General features: G+C 37.2%; 1 protein-coding gene across 3 annotated transcripts in view; it reads left to right on the forward strand.

Annotated features, from left to right (window-relative positions):
• Window positions 1-8,260, forward strand: part of LOC134542263 (protein peste-like) — a 115,580-nt gene extending 107,320 nt beyond the window's left edge. For all 3 annotated transcript variants that reach the window (XM_063386380.1, XM_063386378.1, XM_063386379.1), the window contains 2 exons: window positions 5,744-5,971; window positions 7,591-8,260. In XM_063386380.1, the coding sequence (XP_063242450.1) occupies window positions 5,744-5,971; window positions 7,591-7,752 (390 nt within the window). In that variant the 3' untranslated portion in view covers window positions 7,753-8,260. The remainder of the gene's footprint in view (window positions 1-5,743; window positions 5,972-7,590) is intronic.
• Window positions 8,261-21,123: the final 12,863 nt, after the last annotated feature.

Genomic DNA, 21,123 nt, shown 5'->3' on the forward strand with positions numbered 1-21,123 from the left:
GCTCAATATCATGTGTCATGGTCTTATTCCTGTATTCTGCAGCCTTCTTCACTGCCATTCGAAGTCGTGAAATAGAATTTCCAATTTTCTTCCTAAGACAAATAGGATAACGGCCTCCATCACTTGTTGCTGAAAAGTCTCTCAATTTATTACAATAATTCCTTAAAAGGTGGTACGAGCACTCAATTTTTTCTACAGTCAATGATTTGTAAAGTATTGCGTCTAGAATATTTTTATATACACTGCTGTCTCCATCTGCAGCAATTTTAGCGTATCTCACCGAATACATTTCCTCACTTGCAAGAAAACCTTCAAGAATGATAGCCGATTCCATGCTTGTTGATGTTTGGTGAACACCCCAGTTCCTACTACAAGCATGATCGGCAGCAGTTTCACCTTTCTTCTCTGCGCGATCGCAAATCGTGCAGTACTTGTTTTTCACCCCAATGAAGAGCACCTTCTTCGTGTAGTATCCAACAATAGCAGCCTACAAAAAAAGTTATAGTTGTCGATAAATATAACAAGAACAAACGACAAAAATATAAAGAAAAAGTTGTACGTTGCAAATTAACATTTCAATAATATTTGTACAGAAAACAGTTAAATAAAAAATAAAATTATGGCACGTTGTAAACTTTCAGTTCCTAATTTTAACAATTTGTATACAGTCAGTGATATAATACTGCAATGCTAATGTCATGTAAATAAACGAGAAGTACACAGGAAGTAATGATATAGCTGATGTGTAGTAAGATGTTAACTGCACCAAGAGACACGTATAAACAGAAATATATATAAGCACATATATATAAGCATTTATATACAGGATGTTTCTTAAATAGGGGGACAAAGTCTGCATGCGTGTTTCTCACGAAAAAAAAATAATAAGACGAAAACTTATCTTGCATTTTTCACTTTTCATAAAATGTTTCGTTCTAATTGTTAATTTTTTTCATTTATTACTAGGTGCCCAAGTTTTGTTAACGATCAAAAAGTGATAATGGGAATAGAATATGGCAACTTACGTTAACTTTTAAAAACTGCCTTCAACAGTAACACAAATGAGAAGAATTAGCTAGAGTAGGCTTAAGGTTTTATTTACAAGCAAACGTAGCAAAAATAATACTTAGAAGTGTGGACACGTGTATAAAAATTGTAATCTTTATGAAAAACTTAAATAACCCTTACAACTGTATTTTTAACTAGCTTTTACCCACTGCTTCGCTCGTGTTATGTCCTTAAGTATCTAAGATCATTGCAAATAAAATAAAATAATATGGTAATTTTTTTTATTGCGTGACTGGAATCATCCGTATTTAAAAATTCTAACATCCGATTTAGCTTAAAAAACTGAAAACATGCTTTATTGAAATGTTTCACTATTACAAAAAAATTTAATCGTAACATGTTAAAAAGTTCAAAGTATTAACGTAGAATAAAAATAATTAATTAATTAATATTCTGTCCCAATTGTGTGATCCGAAGCCTCGTTCCATTACATAGTCGAGGAGCATCTAGATTTCGTATAAGCGTAACTTGTAGGCCTACATTTAGTTTCATTTGAAGTTTATGTGAGGGTACACCCGAAAGTTCAAGTGAATTAAAACACTCCGAAGGATATTAAGTGCTTTGTTCTGTATCCATGATTGTATCTATTGACAAATACTCCATTTCTCCTTGCACCTTTTAAAAAATATAAGTGTAGATTTTATTAACGATATAAATTTTTTGGCGCCAATATTGCTCTTGCGTACAACCACCGATCACTATTCAAATTTTTCTGCAAGTCCGGAAAACTTGAGTAATTATATCCACATCATTTTCACTAAATTACAAAATTCTCTTGAATGTAAATTATAACCTTCAGCATCAATGTCCAAACAACAATCACCGAAGAAAATAGACACCTAACCTCAAAAATTTAAAAAGTTTAAGTAATGCTTGGCGGTGACAGAAGAATAAAATTGAATAGTAAATTGACCGCCGGTATTATATTATTAAATTAGTGAATTATTTAATTTACTTATTGAAACACCAGATGGCGTTTATTATGATTCAAATTACTCAAACTCGCAGTCAGACGATAATACATACAAATATAAATTTTTTTGCCCTTAGGAAAAAAATATTTTTTTTTTTAATAAAAAGTATCTAATGTTACTTCTAATACCTCCAAAAAATGTGTACAAAGTTTCATGATGATCGGTTAAGTAGTTTTCACGTGAAAGCGTAACAAACAAACTTACATTCACATTTATAATATTAGTAGGGATGTTTCATACTTTCCCACTGAATATATAAAACCGTAGTCTAATTACTGAGACGAATTAACGTAGGCCTAAGTCGTTCGGATTTCCACTAGTTCGTTTGTTTTCACAGTTGTACATTTGGGTCTACCATGAGCTCTGTTTGTTTCATCTGACAACCTGAAAAAATTGGAATAGCGATATATTTTTGCCGCTTGTAAAACTTGATACTTGCACGTTTATTTTACGTAACCGTATTATAGCTTACCTTCGTCTCTTGCAAGAATCCAGTAAATTCTTATGTGGCCTACGTTTTTTCCGTTTCGTCGACAGTTTTAATTGCCGTGTACGTTTAGTCGACCAACGACTATAAACTGTGGTCTTCCCTTTTAGAGATTCAGACATTTTGTTTTCCGTCTATTTTCATTACCCGCACACTCAGTATTGAAAAACAAAGCACAGAATAGGAAAGCTGAAGAAAACTCTGTATGATCAAAATGAAACGGCCGCTTTGTGAATCACGAATCTAGGTAAAGGTGTGACAAGGTGAAGGTATAGTTTCCCTTCGAGCGGTTCCAGGAACGGAAGGAACGCGAACTTAACATACCAGCCAATTTATTACCCCCACAGAGCGCAGGAGGAGAATGAGCTCGCGGGTGGTGGGGGAAGCATCTTTAGAATGCGCTCTCTTCCGATAAAACCTGGAACTAAAAGTTAAATTTTACGTGCCTGTTTGTATCAAAACGGTTACTTAAACACATGCAATCACGAATATATTTTAAAACGTTATTTGAATTCCAATGAAGGAAGCTATGGTATCGAAAATCGAATTTTCGCTACTTGAAAATTTAACAAGTTTGATAATTTTTTATTATTTCTCTAATTGTGTAATATTAAAAATTCGACAATAGCTTTATTTTCCCCATCGTTGTCTTTGATAGGAAAAAATTCCGTTTTAATAGGATAATCCAGCTTTGAGCTAGAAGTCACGAAAGTCGTAAGATTTCTCCATATAAAATCCGTACGGATGTCCCACCTTAAGAGGTTTTACCGCGCTAGAACTACCATTGAGCGTCTATCTTATCCTCCCGCTTCACTAACACACACGCTGACCAGACGGCGCCCTAAAGCTGATTAGAGGAAGCACGTAGAAATGCAAGGCAGGAAATTATTCCAGCTTATCAACCAGGACCCGGGCAAGTCTTGACTATCAAGCTTTTCACATTAAAATATAAGAGACTTGTATTGTGTAATTTCGGTGTTATTTAGCGGATTTCTTAAAAATTGCTTTTTCGCATTTTCCATATAAATTCGCTGAAAATTTCGCGATTTACCATATAATCGTGGCCCTACTTATTGTGAAGACATCTTCCGACTGAGCTTCCCAATTTCAAGTTGACAGCTTGAAATAGAAACACCGTGCCTGCATAACGTGTATTTTTTTGAACATGACTTACATGCATATTATCACTGGGTTAAATAAATAATGGGCAGGAATGGTGGTAGAAGACAAACGTTTATAAACTAAAAAGTAAATATCAAAAACTTAATTACCTGGGGAAAATTAATGTAAAATTCACATCACACTTGTGCAAGAGGAAATCTCCTTTTTAAAACTATAATAAATCAGAATGACAAGATAAGCAATTTTACACCTTCTGAAAGATTTTTTTTGGTAAGTTTGAAGCAAACATAAGAGACTGAAATTTATTAAAAAAAATTGGTTGTCTGTAAAGTCGGTTTACGGACGATAGTTTAACGTGACGTCATAACAAAACATTGATGAAATGATTGATCCAGAAGACATGGAAATATCATATTTGGCCTTAGATTGAGCCGTAATAGGTTTTTGCAACCAAACCATTTAGGCATTAAAAATATTATATTCTTTGAGGAAGAATTTTTTTTTAATTTTTCAATCTTTTGCATGATAAAATCTACCTCTGCATACCTTAATGAATAAAATTGAATCATTTTTATTGAATTATCACTTTTGTATGGATACAAAGGAGTGAAACGAAATGTGCAATTGAATTAATAAATTTACTTTTATTTGCATTCATTAATTCAAATATATTTATTACTTTTGAAATGTTGCGTGCACCATATTTATTTTTACAAGTACAAAAAAAATTTCACAGCTGCCGGGTCTCGAACCGACAACCTTTAGTTTAAGAGTTAGGTATGCTAACCACACGCCCACGAGGCCATACTAAGGTAATGTAGTTTCACGGTAGGGGTATAATATTAACACGATTTTATAACAAATACGCATCCCAAATACACCAAACTTATTTATAATGTGTTACAATATTTTTTAAAACATTGTGCAAAAGATCCCGGGTGTAATTTGAATTTTCAACATTACTTTTAAATAACCGTACCGATTGTGCTGAAAATCGGTGGACGATCGTTAAATTACATAATATTAATTCAAACGACGAAAATATGATTGAAAAGTCAAATCGATGGTTGTTCTAATCGAGTGGAAGAGATGCCACGCATGCGTACAATGAGCAAACAGAACACATCCGTAGTGGGACATCCATAGTGGGACACTTTTTCGTGCGTGCAGCCGGCGTTCATCGATTTATTAGACGTCACGTCAATAATACACAACTGATAGGAAAAAAAATTTTTAAACTAATTTTTAAACGCCACTAAAAATGAAAAAATCTCAGGAATTAAATAATAGTTATCTAAACTTGTTAAAGACAATCCAGGTTTGATTGCCAGTGGGTTGTCGTAGATTTTTCTTGAAGTACTACACTACCATTTCCCTTATTCCGTCAATACTCATCTCGTTAAGACTCACTGTAGCGAATTATCCCAATGCTGACAGTAGTTAACTCTTTTTCTGGTTGTGTACTAGATATATATTTTAATGATAATTGAGTATATACAATCTTTAAATATAGTTTGTGTACGTTCTAGTGGAGATAGCATTCTTCATGTGTTTAATGGGTGTTAGGAAATTATATTATAATTCATGAATTTTGATACTATTATATATTAATATTTTAGAATTTTTTATCTTAAGAAATATTCGAAAAAAAATAATTCAAAACCATGATAGTAAAATCTAATTAATATCCCTGTAAATACAAAACTCATTAACCCTTTGTCACAATTTATCATTTCTTTAAATAAAATGTGTTTTCAGTTTCTCAAAATTACATAGGCATAGTGCTAAGTAATTTAAAACAAAAGTATGGATATTATGTAATACAAAGATTTTTTCTAAGAGTAAAAAAATTACATACAGTAAAGGATGGTTAGTTAAAGAATCCCAGAATAAGTGCAAAGTAAATTTTGTGTGGTATAAAATTGCATCCATGTCTCAACTTTATTTGAATTTGATTTAGATTCTGTATTATTACTGTAATTAATCTTTCTGATGGTGTGGTTAAAAGTAACCTCGTTATTGCAAAGTGACAGTCTTGTATTATTGGATTGACTATGTAGGTAGGACCATCGTGATGTGTGGGCTCTTGCAGGATGTTCAGGAACGCCTCGACGGGGTACTTGCCGGTGATGTGGCTGGAAGGCAGAGGTGGCATGAGCGCAGAGATGGCGCCTCAAGTGTCGTCGCTGGTCGGCCTGCCCCACACGCTGCACTTGGCGTTCCTCAGCGTGCTGGTGCTAGGGGCTCTCATCATCGGCCTGCTGTGCCTGCTGTCCGTGCTGGGGGCGTGCGGCCTGCCTCCCTCGGACCCCGCACCCACGTGAGTCCGCACCTCCCGCGGCCCTGCTCCGCGGTCTTCAGGCTTACCTTAACACTTGATGTTCCGTGATGGAAATCGGTACATCCTGGTAAATGATTATAGTATAGCGAAGAAATGTGTAACACTGCTGGCAGTGGTGATGTTGATTCTACTATTTTCCTGATTCTCAGTTCTAGGTTAACCAACCAATTTCCAGTCACCAAAGAAGCAGACTGTCCTCGTAGATGGCATGTTTATTTGTTCATTATGACTTCAGATTGCTCCACTTCACCATAATTCCATCACAAACAAGTCACCTAACATCCTGTAATGGAGCAAAATTTTTAAATACATAATACATGAGCTGAATCAATATTTAATTTTGACTCAAAAAATTCCTAGAGAAAAATGTAATAATACCTTTTTGCTAGAAATCAAGTAAATTGTAAAAAATGTTGCCTTAACCCACACATTCAGGTTTAGTGCACATTGAGAAATAAATTTTCCACTTCATGTATGAATATACTGAAATGTTTAATTCATGGTCTAGTTAATTTTTAATTTAAGATTTTTTATTTTTCTATAGTTCTATGTTAAGTTAAAATTATCATCCCTGCCTCCTAGTGAGAGGAAAAAAAATCTGGGTGTTGGCACAAAGAACTCCTTTATGGTATGGTATGTTTTCATGTTTGGGCTAGAGCAAGGAAGTTAAAGGAAAGGGAGTCCCATTAATGGCAATTTTCTAATATTTATTAACTTTTTAAAACTTTCTCGATGGGCATTAAAGGAAGTTAGGAAATTGTGTGGGTGCACTATGAAGCTTCTGTACCTTCATGGGTGAAGGTTTGACTGTTCAGTAATTTGCTAAGAACTGGTGGAACCCAGAACTGGCACTGACTCATCACTAAGTGACAAGAAAATGTAGTAATAATCTAGACTGCTGAATATACATAAGACGGCAGTTTTAAAATACTGCAAGAATGCTTCGTCACTTGCAAATGAAAACCACAAAATTAACTAATAGAATCAGCAATGTTATAGAAAGCAGCAGTAAGTCAATGAAGTACATACAGAATTAAAAATATGTGGATACTTTTCATTAAGAAAAAACTAATTTACCTCAAAAACAATTGCAAGCCAAACAGAATATTGGGTTCACTTGTCTCACTGTGCTGTCCAAATGTCTCATCATTGGCAGTCCACTGTGTTAATCTTGCTGTGCAATGATTCATTGTGCTGTCTATAACCATGTATGTGACATTTGGCTTATTTGTTATCCATTATGGACATTAATTTCAGCGTAAATTACTTTTAATTGGTCGTATCTTACCGTTTATTTTTTCCAACCCCGTTTGTTGGAACCTTGATTGCCTTTGCTTGTGAAATGTAAACTATTAACAGATTTTTTTTTAATAAAACTAGTTAAGTTTTTGCATTTGAAAAATAATAAAATATAGAAAAAAGTACAATTAGGTGAATGTTTTATTTTGTATATAAAAAAATTCTGTCATTATTGGCAACAGCAGTGTATATAATTTTAACTTTTGGAGCAATGTTAAATAGGCAAAAATGTATTTTTGAGAACACTAAGATATGATATTGGTACTTGAGCAAATCAAACATGTTCTTGACTGTTCCAGGAACACACTGAAAAGAAAACTGCAATCACTGGACGGCAGCGGGAAGCCTCCCATACACGACCTGGTAGCGAACAGAGATCCAGTAAAGTTGCAAAGATATCAAGTGACGGAGCATGTGCCGCTTGTGGAAGAATCCATCAGCTGATGGTTTCAGACATATGAGCCAAGGAAACAGATTGGAATCACAAGACTGATAAGCCATGCACAATGTGAACATGCAAGAACTATGTAACAACTGGGGTTACACGTGAGAGGACATAATAATTTCTGCTCTTCATGTATAAGTAATTTTTTTTTCTGTTGCATTAGAGATCCAAATGTTTTTGCCTTAATAAGGTGCTTGAAATCTTTCAAGATGCCTGTAGTTACTCATTCAGTATCGAAAACTACATATGTTAAAACCTTATTTATTGAAAAAGACAAATTGTAAGCAAACATACTATGAACACAAAATTGTCAAGGTTCTTAAGATGTGCCAAAAAAACAACAGTGATAATATGCATTGTACAATAATTTACATGTGAGTGGTGTAAAGAAATATATTTTGTATGTTTTTTTTTACATAATATAATCAACCAACCAGTATAATTGTAATCATACTAACAAAAATGGCAAAATTGCTTAGATAACCTGGATGTGAAAAGAGCTTTATTATATTATATAGACCCACCATGAATTATTTAATTCCCCTCACCCTGTTCCCCCACCACATTGAAAAAGGTTTCGAGAAAGTGTTGTGTACAGAAGCATAGGGTGTGGAGAAGGGACAACCAAGGTGGGTACAGAAAAATCATGCATGCATGCATACACACGCACACCACAAAAAAAAAACACAACACACACATATAATCTGTCTCTTTATTCTTCAGTAACCACATTCTTATTCACTTATTTTGTTGTGTTAATTCCTTTCTGCATGTCCAGCCCTTTAAGGCTACTAACAACGTGGTCCCCACCAAGGGCCAAACTTGATATGTATCACTTTCATATTTTTAGTTTGCTGTTTCACATCTTCTTCCCAGCAGGAAGTAGTCTGATGGATTGTTCACTGTCCCAACTGTACCTCATTGTTAGTGTGCAAATGTTTGCTACCGTTGCCTATGTGCATGCATGTGCATATGCACAAAATGAGGTAGTTGGGATGTGAACAATAAATACATCAGACTTCTTCCTGCCGGAAAAAGATGTGATACCAAGTGTGGCCTGAGTGGGATCCACATGATGATAGTACCACACTTAAAGAGCTGGACATGCAGGAAGAAAGTAACTCAAGGTAAGAAAGAGGTTAAGGTTGTGGGGACTGAAGACTAAAGAGAAACAAATACATGAGGAAGGCAAAGGCCTTATGAGAATTAACATCCTAGTGTTGAGAAGGAATGGGAGAGAATTAAGAAATGCCTGGCAGATGCAGAGGAGGTTTATGAAGGAACAAGCAATAAAAAGAAATTAAAGGAAACACCAGTGTGTGGAGTGAGAGAACCAGTTAAGGTGGTGAACAAAGCTTTTAGAAAATTGTTTAAAAATGGGTAAAGAAGCAATAAGAGGTAGAGGAGAAAGAAACTGATGCTAAAAAATAGACAAAAATGCTATAAAAGGATTTAGAAGGAAGTAAACTATTACTGTGTTTTATCACGTAATTGTTGCACATTTTATACTAAAAACAAGTTTGAAAAGTAGGGGTGCAATATTTATGTGGGAAATTTTTTTTGATAGTATAGTTATTCATAAAACAATACCTATTCAAGGTAAGTACGTTCATTTAAAAAGTGAAGTACCAGAAGAGCAGGAAATATTTTCATAGTTGAATGACATTGCATGGAAAGAGGTAGAGGCATCACTGAAAAGGATGATTGGCAGAACTCAGGGGTTGGATGAGCTAGTGGTGAAAATTAGAGCAAGAATAAAGTGTAAGAATTAGAATGGAACTTCACTACCATGTTAGCAGTCCGTGATTGGGCTCATCCAATCCATAGGTGTGCGCACGGTAGGTGCCACAGGTGCCTTGGCACCACCATTAGGGTTAACGTTATTTTGTTTTTTACAAGCAGAAATAATACATACTTACAAAAATCCGTATTATTTCCAAAAATAATATGTTTTCCAATCGTGTCGAGTTACAGATATGTGCTCATAACACTATCAGTATATCAAACATCAATCGAACCAACTATACACACGGAAACAAGCCAGTGACAATTACTTGTGTTGTACACGCGGGCCGCAGCTACGAAACTTCTGAAATGTAAATACTTCTCATAGTTCTCCTCGAATTACATAGAATGCGCGCTCGGTGTCCACTGGTCACTCCACTCGGCAGGCGCACGGAATAATAGCCGCCGTCCGCCAGGGTTTATTTTTAAAAAAGAGAGAGAGTTTAGTTAGTTAAAAGGATAGGCTTACTCGATGACTAATATGCATTCGCCGACAAAACATTTTTGTTGTATTCCAAAAGTTAAAACTTTTGCCCACTCTTATTTGTGTATTTTTATTATTTTAATATTTTACATATTTTAGGTATTTTATAAAAACTCCCTTCATTTGTTGATTTTAAAACTTAACATTTGAGAATGTTTTATCTAGCATTTATTTGGCGTCTTCAGAAAACATATACATAAGTAAAGTTTTTCAAAGCCACGAGCATTAATTCCTGCAAACAATTTGTGCAATTTACTTTATGGCTCAACAAAGCTTAAAACTGTAAATAGTTTAGTAGTTTTCCTGGTGATTATAACGTTCAAAGCCATAATTTGTCATAAAAAATGTTAAAATTTTTACATCTGTGTATTTAATGTTTTTGTTCGGAAAAACCTTAAATAGCACCATTTTGCGCTTTCAAATCAAAAAATTTTCCGGGGGAGGACCCCCGGCCACCCGCTTTAGGCTCGGGATCCATGAATGACAGGGCTGTTGTGTAATCTGGCACCACCAATACTGAAGTTCTGCGCACGCCTATGATCCAATCACAAGTACCGTATTTACTCGCGTAAAGGCCCCCCTTTTTTCCCCAAATTTTCGACTCCAAAAAGGGGGAGGGGGCCTATACGCGAATTTGGAAGAAAAAATAGATTTTTCTTTTCAAGTCGTGTGTCTTTGTTCGAATGAGGAAGACGGGGGAGGCAGCGCTTTGCCAGGACGGGAGAGAGGCAGAGGCGTGGCTTAACCTCCCTCCTGCCAGCTAGCCAGCTAGCCAGCCAACCAACCAGACAAAGAGTGTTAGAATCCTTGACCCACTTCCCTTCCTCCTTCACTTCCCCTCTTCTCCGACAACACTCCACATCAACACGGCAGCGCGCGAGTTCAGCTTTCTTTATCTTTATGTCGTTTGAGATAGGACTAACTGCTTACGTCTGGCATGCCTCACGACGGTCCTACTGAGAACGGACAAACCATAATACCAGTCTCTGTATCACTGCCGCTTACAAAATCACCTCCCGCCGCTCACAATACATGGCTTGTTTGATGCATGCCAAGCTGCCATGCCCTCAGATAAACCCAGAAAACACGTTTTTAAATTTTTTCTCAAAAATGTTTACAAAACAAGGCTTTACGCGAGTAAATACGGTATTCTCCAAACACTGGTCAACATACAATTTTCTTCATAAATCAAATTCTTCTGTACTTTAATCTATAGAAACCTCCAGTGCCAGGACCAGGACCGCCAGTTTTCAGGATACAGGATTTGGTTAAATTAATTTCAAAAGAAAGTTAAAAAAAAAAAAATTATTTCTTTTGAGCCTGCGAGCTCTCAAGATATGGTTGTTTACTTTTATGTATTTTGTTGCCCCGGGCCTCCCTTCTGTTTTGTAATTAATGTATTTTAATACATGTGTACTTAAATATAAAGTTAAAAGAAAAGAAAAAGCTAAGTAAATGATATTAGTAAAAGGGCAGTTATATAAACCAAACCAGCATTCTTGTTATTTCATTACTCATCTTCGATCCACGTAGCCTCCTAGATTTTCTAGTAGGTTATAAGTTAATTCCTTTGTACAACGTCTGGGCACCTCTGTGATAGTTATTGTTGTTTTCTTGTTTGTGGGCTGATGCTTCCAAGGCATTATTTTTTTTACTTATTCATTTTTTGTGTGTTTACCTGCAGCCCAGCGTACGTCAAATAGCAGGAAAATGGAATGAACGGCACCATGGGTTTAGAGAAAGGACTAACCTAGACCTGATGTATGCCATACAACACCTGTAGGAAAGATATAATTATATGGATGTAAATACTGCATGTGAAAGTGTGTTTGGCAAGCAATGGAAAAAGCTGGGGTTAGGTAGTTAAAATAAGTAGAGTACAGAGTATGTATAAGGAAGAAAGCGGAGTGAGAACTGGAAGAGGGATGACTATTTAAACAAGCCAACCATCAAGCAGCACAGTACTGCATTGTCCCCCATTGCTGCTTTTTGGTGTTGGATATAATTATGAAAAAAGTGAAAGAAAAATGAAATCCATGGTATTTACTGATTTTATAGTGTGAGGAGAAAAGTTTTGAAGCAAGAGCAACTAACTGCATGGAGTGAGAAATGTATGAGATTCAGCACTAGTGTTTCATAAGTAAAAAATGAAGTTAGGAGATGCACTGAGTAAAATGGTTTTGAGTTTAAAAAGGTAGAAACATTCCAGCATCTAGGAAAATGGCAAAATAATAGGAAATTGTAATGAGAGCACAAGAGGATGCATAATACAGTTGAGATTTGGTATGAAACGGGAGGTGTCATTAAAATGCAAACATGTTCTGTACTGTAGCAAAATTCAAACCATGCTAACTGCTATTATTTTTGTAGCAGCAAACCACGGTCTGATTACCATCTTAGCCATGCTAGGTGGATCTTTAGGTTTCACCAGTTTATTAGAAATGAACAAAAAAAACAAGGTGTGATTAAGTCTGAAATATAATTACTCCATACTGAGGAAACTTATAACAGATACAAGAAAATATTAACTTACAATATTAATTACATTCTTAAACAGCTCTCAGGTATATTAAAAAAAAAATTATTGGCCGGCCATACATGGAATTATCAAAAGTTTAATTTACTAAAAATACATAAACCAATAAAAAAAATACAAATATGTTTAAATGATCCCAGGATAAACTTAAAGTCCAGAAATTATGTTTATCTAATTAACTGCATCTGACGACGTAATTTAAAGAAAGTTCAGAAAAGGGTCAAAAGATACAGAAGCACCGGAGGTCGGGACTTCGTTTCCCGGAGATCACGCGGGTACATGATGCCAGGGCGCTTGTATCCTGTTGTGGAAGGGAGATGAAAATGCCAATTCGGCGTCTGGCTCTCGGACCCTGTCTGGAACAGTCCGAATCAAAACTGATTAGAACTTGAACACAGACAGTATACGGGGCAGAAAATGCCCGGAAAAGTTAAGGGGAGGTTGGGGAAAGTCGCGGATCGTCACTCACCAGACAGGGGAGTTGGCTTCTGTTTACAGATGCGTCGCCAGCCAGGAACTGGATCCCGCGATCCCGCGATTACGCGGCTGGGCACGGTTGATTTCTTCATTTCAAAAATAAATAAATTTAAAAGAACAATAACTATTACACTATGCAGACGGACTAAACTACTTAAAGAAGATTACAGGGATTGCATCCCTTATATAAGCGACTACATAGTCTGTTGCGGCCGGATGGAAGTCTTGCAGTGTCTCGTCGACTCGTCGATAATCAAACGGTCCGTCTGCAGGCGCGGTGCGAAGTGCCCCGCGTCTCGTAATTAAAAGTAAATCTTGAATCATTTTGGGGGGGAGGGGGCTGGGAGTCCGGACCGAAAGGTCCCGAAGTTCCCCGAGAGGGCGTCATAAAAAAACTCTGACTGAAGTCCTGAAGTTGGTAGCAATGGCCGACTTTAGCGCTACCTGTTGAGAGGTGTCTGAAATAAAAAAGAATCGTCTCGCCCAAGGCGTCTGCTTTACCAAGGGTTAAAGGGCGCAGTCTAGTGCTACACTCTGGCGGCCTACGGGGTAAGTTGGCTGGGCGGTTAGAGTTTGCCGCTAGGTATCGTGTGCGGTCCATCTTGGCACACACATTTTTTTATGCGAGGCGTCCTTAGAGACGGTCGCTGCCTGCTGGGGTGTATGACCGGTCATTGGTCTTAGGCAAATTCTTGGAACTCAAGAGGGGGGAAAACGCAACGACGCTGGGAACAAGTGTCCATAACGTGCTTCCAGGGGAGTGAACCTAATACGTATTCGTGACAGTAAAGGCTATGGTCAGCTTGTCTCTGAGAAATGGTAACAGCTATTCCAGAGCTGCTGTAGGCGGTTTTAGTCATGAAGTGAAATAACAGGACTGGGACGTGCCTGTAAGCGAGGGAAATTTTAAACTGGCTGCCAGCAAAGTATTAGATCTGCAAAATATCAGATACGTCTCTGGGAAAGGTGCTTCAGACTACTGGTACAGAATTTAACTTAGGGGAGTACACCAGACTAACAAAGTGTAAATCGTCCTTTAGTAACCAAATTATAAAGCAAATAAAATTTCCAAAAATAATTTAAATTAAAATAAAAATTTAAAACAAATCATGTCGAAATGCCTAATTTCCGGCACAGTACAATACCTACTTTGTCCATAGTCACATGCAGCAGACACTTGGATTGTGGACAAGAGAATTGTTTGGAAGATCAAAGAAATGGGTATGAAGATTAAGATTATCTCAGTTGGTAAGCATGACAGCTTCAGGAATGAGATGGTGCAACCAACAGCAGGAGTAAGGACTTAGGGGAGCAGCGGCTAGTATGGCCCACTTAAGTAAAAAAGACAATAACATAATAAATTACAGAAATAATTGTGCAACACTCTGTAACAAGAATACGTGACACATTTACTTTACATCCATGATGAAACATAAACTCAAATTCATAAAATATTTCATATTTTGTATCATTTCATGAATGTATGCATTCACCATTAAGCGGTTGATGTAAGGTAGTATGGCCCATAACATAAAGCCATACCATATTAATGGAATAAAACACATCTTAAGGTACAGAAGTGCTAAAACACTGTACACTGTTTACAAATGAAGCCATTACTTAAGCAATTAAGTGTTACGTTTACAATAGTCGCAGTAGTAATACAAAGTATTGTCAATATCTGCACAAATTTCATGTGCCCACCCTTCACATGTACGACACTGAATCCAATTTTCATCAAAATATTCACCACAAACAATACAGTCAACATTTTCACCATTCGCTAAGTCCGACGAACCCTCAAAATGAGTCATGCTGTTTACTTTCCTTCTTTACCATCATAAACACATTTGATTTAGATTTTGCTCCTTTTGAATGTCTTGGCTGATCTCTCTGTTCTTTTTCCAATTTTAGTTGTTTCTTTTTTTTCTGAGCTTCTTCTTTTATGATTTCTGTGTTTTTCTTTTCTATAAGTGCATATTTTATTGGAGTTGAGGTCAATATCTCACTTCTTTCTGCCTTCCTCTTACGACTTGTCAGTCTTTTATCAGTACACGATGGTAGAGGAGAGAATTTTGGAGGTTTTTCACAAACTCGGAACAGCTAACACTAAGATGTGAATGTGTGTGTGGTTTCAAAGAAGTCTCAACAATTGGCAGAACAGCTGATACTTCAGGCACCCTCGATGTATCAGGAGAAAGCACAGCAGACATCGGAACAGCAGCTGCAGCAGAAGTTCCAACAAGCGATGGTACTGCAGCTGGGTCGCCAGGCACCCTTGATGGATCAGGAAAAGACACTGCATATGTTTGAACTACAACTGTTGCTAAAGTTCCAGTAGTTGGTAGAACAGCTAATAGGCCTACGTCAGTCGTCCTCGATGGCTGAGGAGATGTCATGGTAGAGGTTTGGACAGCAACTGCAGCTGAAGTTTCAGGTGTGATTGATTTCGAGTGGCTGAGTGATATGTTGGTTAACTCACTGCCATGAAGTTCAAATCAGTGAACATTTGTGAATTCAAGGGATATATTACTGTGCATCTGAAGCCATTTTCTGCTATTTCCAAATGGCTGGCTTGCCTGCGACCAATTTTGCGATGTCACATTCGTTTATCCTGAGTCCAGGATTGTCCCTCATCCACAAACTGCAAGCGACTTGGTAAGCACTCTTAAATGGTTTCATGAAGGTCCTGTCCAAGGGCTGAAGTTTGTGAGTGGTATGTGGAGGGATACTTAGCATATAAACATGGTTTTCACATGCATACATGATGACATCTAGTTCTTTGTGGCTGCTGTGCCCATCCAGGATAAGTAAAACTGGATCATTTACAGTAGGCTTTGTAAATGAAACAAAATGTTTCAGCCATGACAAAAATTCTGGACCATTCATCCATCCGGTGGGGGTTGGGAAATGGCGACTTTCTGTAGGAGCACCAATCATTAGTCGATCATTTATTCTCTTCCGTGGGAATATAAAAAGAGGTGGTATGAAATGACCTGTTGCACTCATACAAAACATGAGTGTTACTGTGCGACCTTTCTCCCCCGAAGTCATTTTCCCAACTTGGCGCTTTCCTTTAACTGAAATCACCATCTCATTTTCGTGAACGCATGTAACCACTGTTTCATTTGCGTTATACATTTTAGATGGACGAAAAGAATAGTCTTCTTGAAGCTTTGTAAGTTGATCGAAAAATCTTTCAACTTGGGGTTTGTTAAAACCTACTGATCGCATTAAGCTAGTTGATTGTGGTTTTCGATAACTTAGCTCGGGGTGTCGTTTCATGAAACCCATATAAAAATCTTTCCCCGCAACTTTACTTTCCCTGTTGAATCTATGAGGCAACTTCAAACTTTCTGCTAGTTCATAGGCAAGCTTTAGGAATTCATGTCTCGATAATGGCATAAGTCGTGCATCCAAATCTTTCATATGCCTTACAAGCTCGTTTTCATACATCTCATCAAAAGTTACTTTGAAGCTTCCAAGCCGAGGTTTCATTTCCACTTGCGATTTTGTTCTTACAGCCAAAAATTTTCTTCGCAAAGTGGTTCTAGGAACATTATGACGTTCTGCTGCTGCCCGAACCGCTATTTTGTTTTCCAAAACATCTTGCACAGCCGATTGCATCGCATCTTCAGACCATTCTCCTCGCCCTTCTCCAGCGGACTTCTTAAATTTAGGCATCGTCCCTTTAATGAATTAGGCCTAAATGAAATCAGCATGGGCTATGAATAAACACTGCCCGATACTAAAAGTTTAAATTATCTAACTTTTTCTAACTGCAATTTACCGAAAATTAATGTCTTACAAAATTTGTCCCTGAAATACTGAATCATTCTGCATATTATTTTCAGACTTAATAAACCTTCTGAACAAAAAAAACGGTTAGGGACAAAAGAGAAATGTAGTCTGAAGTAAACCAAAAGCAAGATAAAGATTTTCTTAATTCGGAACAGCCTTAATTTTGAAATAAAATACAAACTGCGCTCATCATTTGATGGGGTCAAGAATTTGATATTAACTATTTTTGGTATAACTTGCGACTCTTAAATATGTTTTTATGTCCACAAACTTTTAATGTGCACTGATATTTTAATGGCCCATACTACCCGCACATAGCATGGTCCATACTACCCGATAGACATTACTGGAAGAAAAATAGCGCTTAACTTAAAGGGACGAAAATATCTCTTTAAAAGTCTGGGGATATTCCCTACACATAGTGCACTACAATCACAAGTTAAAGTGATAGTTAAAATCCTTACCTCTTTCCACTCAGTTAATCTCAAAAGTTATTCGAAACAGCAGCCGAAACGAGTAAAACACACAAAACAAAGTTTCTTCTGACGCACAGCAATGACAACTACCAACAGTTCGCAAACAGTACACAGGCGTGGGCTCTGCATACACAACTCTGTACCGTGCTGTTATCTAGCGGCAAGTGTGTGAACTAATGACTGGGCCATACTACCCGACGGGCCGTACTACCCGCCACTCCCCTATATGAAACCATTGAAAAAGCATGAATGGGATGATGGTATGGTCATTTCCAGATAATGAGAAAAGAGGCCTCGTAGGGAAATGACAGTAAGTAAACAGGTATTCCCCCCCCCCCCCAACCCAACCAACCAAAAAGATACATCAAGGTTGGAGGTGGGAAGAGGAGATAGTTAAAAGGATTGTAAGAGAAGTGAAGGATGAGGAAGATAGAGCCATTTTACTTTGCTGGTAATCTCATAATTATTGGAAATAAATTCACTATTGGATTAATTGACAATTGATAAAAACATTAATACATGTCAGCACAGCAAAACACACTGTTATACATACACACATTTGTGCACGATCAGATTATCTATCAAACTTGTTAAAAACCTGGGGAAATAATTTTTTCTCCCATCAAACTGTTTTTACAGTGAAAAATCCTGGAATTTAGCTAATAATGCTTTGAGCCCTGCTCATCTGCCAGTAGTGATGCTTATCAAGTGGGAATACCAATTTTGCATGCCTGTCGTTGCAGTTTTTTTTTGATGAGGTTATTAACTAAAGTTAATTTCCTACATCCCATAAATTATGCTTTGCAATTCATTCCAACATTTTGTATTAGTATTATACATTATACTTTTTTCTAAGAGAGAAACTTGTTACACATTCTTACCCTCTCTACCAATTTAGTTTCTTTTAAGTGTTCAATGATGTACAGCACATGTGAATAAATAATCTGCCAAAAGTGCAACTGTAAAATGCCACCAAACACAATGCTTCGCTTAGTGTTGCGTTTCGTCACTAACTGCAGGCTGGTTTTTATAAATGTGAGTCAAAGGAAATAGCTAAATTAGGAACCATTATCAATGAACTTGCTTGGAGGACAGGACCCCACTTCTCTAGTTACATGGCCTATGGTAACAAACTGTAAGAAAAATTGAGATGTTACTTTAAAAAAATTCCATTAATTGCAAACATCTTGCATGCTTTCAACCTTCACCTGTTAGCAAAAAAAAAAATGCAGCTGATTAACTACTGATACAGTAAAACCTTTTTGTTGCGACCACCTCTATTACAACCCAATTTCGAGAAACCGTGAAAAAATTGCCGAAAATCCGAAGAAAATCGGACAGAAAATAAGTTTCTTGTGGTGAGTAGCGTGTTACAGCGTTTCTCTTGCCGAGTGCTGTACTGCGGTAGGCAGCGCATGTCTAAAAATAGATACCACTTCCTGTCGACCAGCGCATTCCACATCCCTTTGCCAGCAGGGTGCAGATAAAGGTTTTTGTGGCAACGTGTTTACGTTTAGATTTTTGCGAGTGTCTAGTGTGGTACGCAGTTAAGGCAAAGCTACCTGCTGGATTTCTCTTGATTTTGATTACTATTGGTTGACAATATTTGCTTAGTTTTTGAAGTCCAATTTGGTATATTTTCTGGCTTGAATTTGATGACTTGCACAGGTTTTTCTTTTTTTCTTTCTTTTTTCTTCTTCTGATGTGTATTATGACTTATTAAATAAAATACCATTAAATATTAATTACCATTAATACAGCGCAGGAAAAACCCTCCGGCCGCAGCGTGTGAACATGGTAGTCAGCTCACCCTCTCCCAGAACCGTGCGCTGCGGCCGATCTCGGATGCTGCTTGTACTTGCTAACAATCACGTTATCTGCTTCATTTTAACGAGGAGAGTAAAAATATATTAAAACTGTCAGCAAATTGATAAAAGCTTTATGTGTCCGCAAAACAGAGCACAACACTGGCCCGTCAGTTGTTTTCATTCAAATTGTGGCTAAAGAACTTGCATGAATCAGGCTGAAAACATCCGGCAATACGTGTAGGTAATAAGGAATCTTGTTATGAATTGAGATGTTATGTTTTTCGAGTAGATATACACAGCGACCGACTGGATGCACGCCCGCCTCAACTTGTTTTAACTGCCGCAAAGATGTTTATCTTGACAGCTCCCGTGGGTTGACAGAAAAAGGTCGCTTCACCCAGCATAAAAAAAAAAAGGCTACGCCACTTATTTCCCAAGCAGGAAACACACTGGCTGCCGTCTGTCTCCCCCGCATTTATCTTTCTTCTAACATTCCATGTCTCGTCTCTCGCGCGAGCAATAACGAAGCGACCACGCATTGGACCGTTTTATGCTTGGTTTGGTGACAGCAGCTTTATTTTATTCGGTATATTCCTTTTCATAGGACCCTTGCTATTAAAATACATTTATATTTAAGTTTGAAAGCCTGTAAATTCCTTGCCAGAGATGATGAGCTAGCCTTGAAGAATGTTACCGTGAGGCGGGAGGGGTGAGCTTATGCGTCATGAAGCCGCTACCGCCAGCCAGCCGGGCGACCTTAGTGTGCGCCCACTCGCGTTGCAGAACCTACTGCTGCCATATTTTTAAAGGAAATGTCCCATTATTTTTTTGTAATTCTTACATGAACATTATTGGAAGTATTAAAGCCAACACAAAATTACTCTGTGTTAAAATTAACAGATTTTAATGATCGTTTATTTCGTTTTTTGTTTTTTTTTCTTCTGATTTTCACATTTTGGCCAAAATGTCAAATTTTTTGACGGTTCCCGAGAATGTGAAATAACTGCTTCGTTAAATCCGGGGTTCGTGACATCGGGGTTCTAGTGTATTTAACTACAGAAAGCAGAAAACGTAAATGTAAACTATCACATATTTTCTTTAGAGGTGGCCTGTAGGGCGACGGACTTGTCATGAAGGTTGAAGTGGGTTTAAAGCAAAGCCGTCTAGCATTGTGAGTGACAGCATTCTGCCATTGTACGGCTGGTTTCTTAGGGAGTAGCGATTTTTATGGGGGGGGGGTTGACATCAACTGAAAATTTCGGAAAACATCTATTACAACCCTCTTCCTGGGAACCGTGAGGGGTCGTTTCAGAGAGGTTTGACTGTATGCCAGTTTGAGGAAATGCATTTAAGGATTAAAAAAAATTATATAACAAAACCTGGATCATCCACATGTGCCCAGTGTGTACAGAGCTAGAAATAACCACTATAAATTAAAAAGTCAATCTTACAATAGGTGCTAATTTATAAAGTCATAGATTTAAAAAAAAAAAATTGCTAATTTTCCCAGCCTCTAGTGATCAATACTAATATTATAAATGCGAAAGTAACTCTGTCTGTCACCTTTTCAAGGCTGAACGACTGAACGGATCGTAATGAAGTTTGGCAAGGAGATAGATTATATCCTGGGGATGGACATAGGCTATCTTTTCTCTAAAAAAATAATCTTTAAACGGGTTAAAACAATATATCTTAATTTTATGTAATGTGTGTCATAGATATACAAACTGTTTGTGTCATTCCTCTATGTCTGCCGAGCAATAGCTTTCAAGCCATTACATTACGTTTGGCTATTGTAAGGAATTGAGTAGAGAGCAAGAAAAATTAAAGCTCTCATCATAGTACCTCAATACACCAGTAGATGTCACTGTTAGTTTTTAGACGTGACGTCTAATAAATCGATGAACGCCGGCTGCACGCACAAAAAAGTGTCCCACTACTGATATGTTCTGTTTGCTCATTGTACGCATGCCTGGCATCTCTCTTCATGCTCACTGTACGCATGTGTGGCATCTCTCTT

Source organism: Bacillus rossius (assembly GCF_032445375.1).
Source record: "Bacillus rossius redtenbacheri isolate Brsri chromosome 4 unlocalized genomic scaffold, Brsri_v3 Brsri_v3_scf4_2, whole genome shotgun sequence".
NCBI lineage: Eukaryota > Metazoa > Arthropoda > Insecta > Phasmatodea > Bacillidae > Bacillus > Bacillus rossius.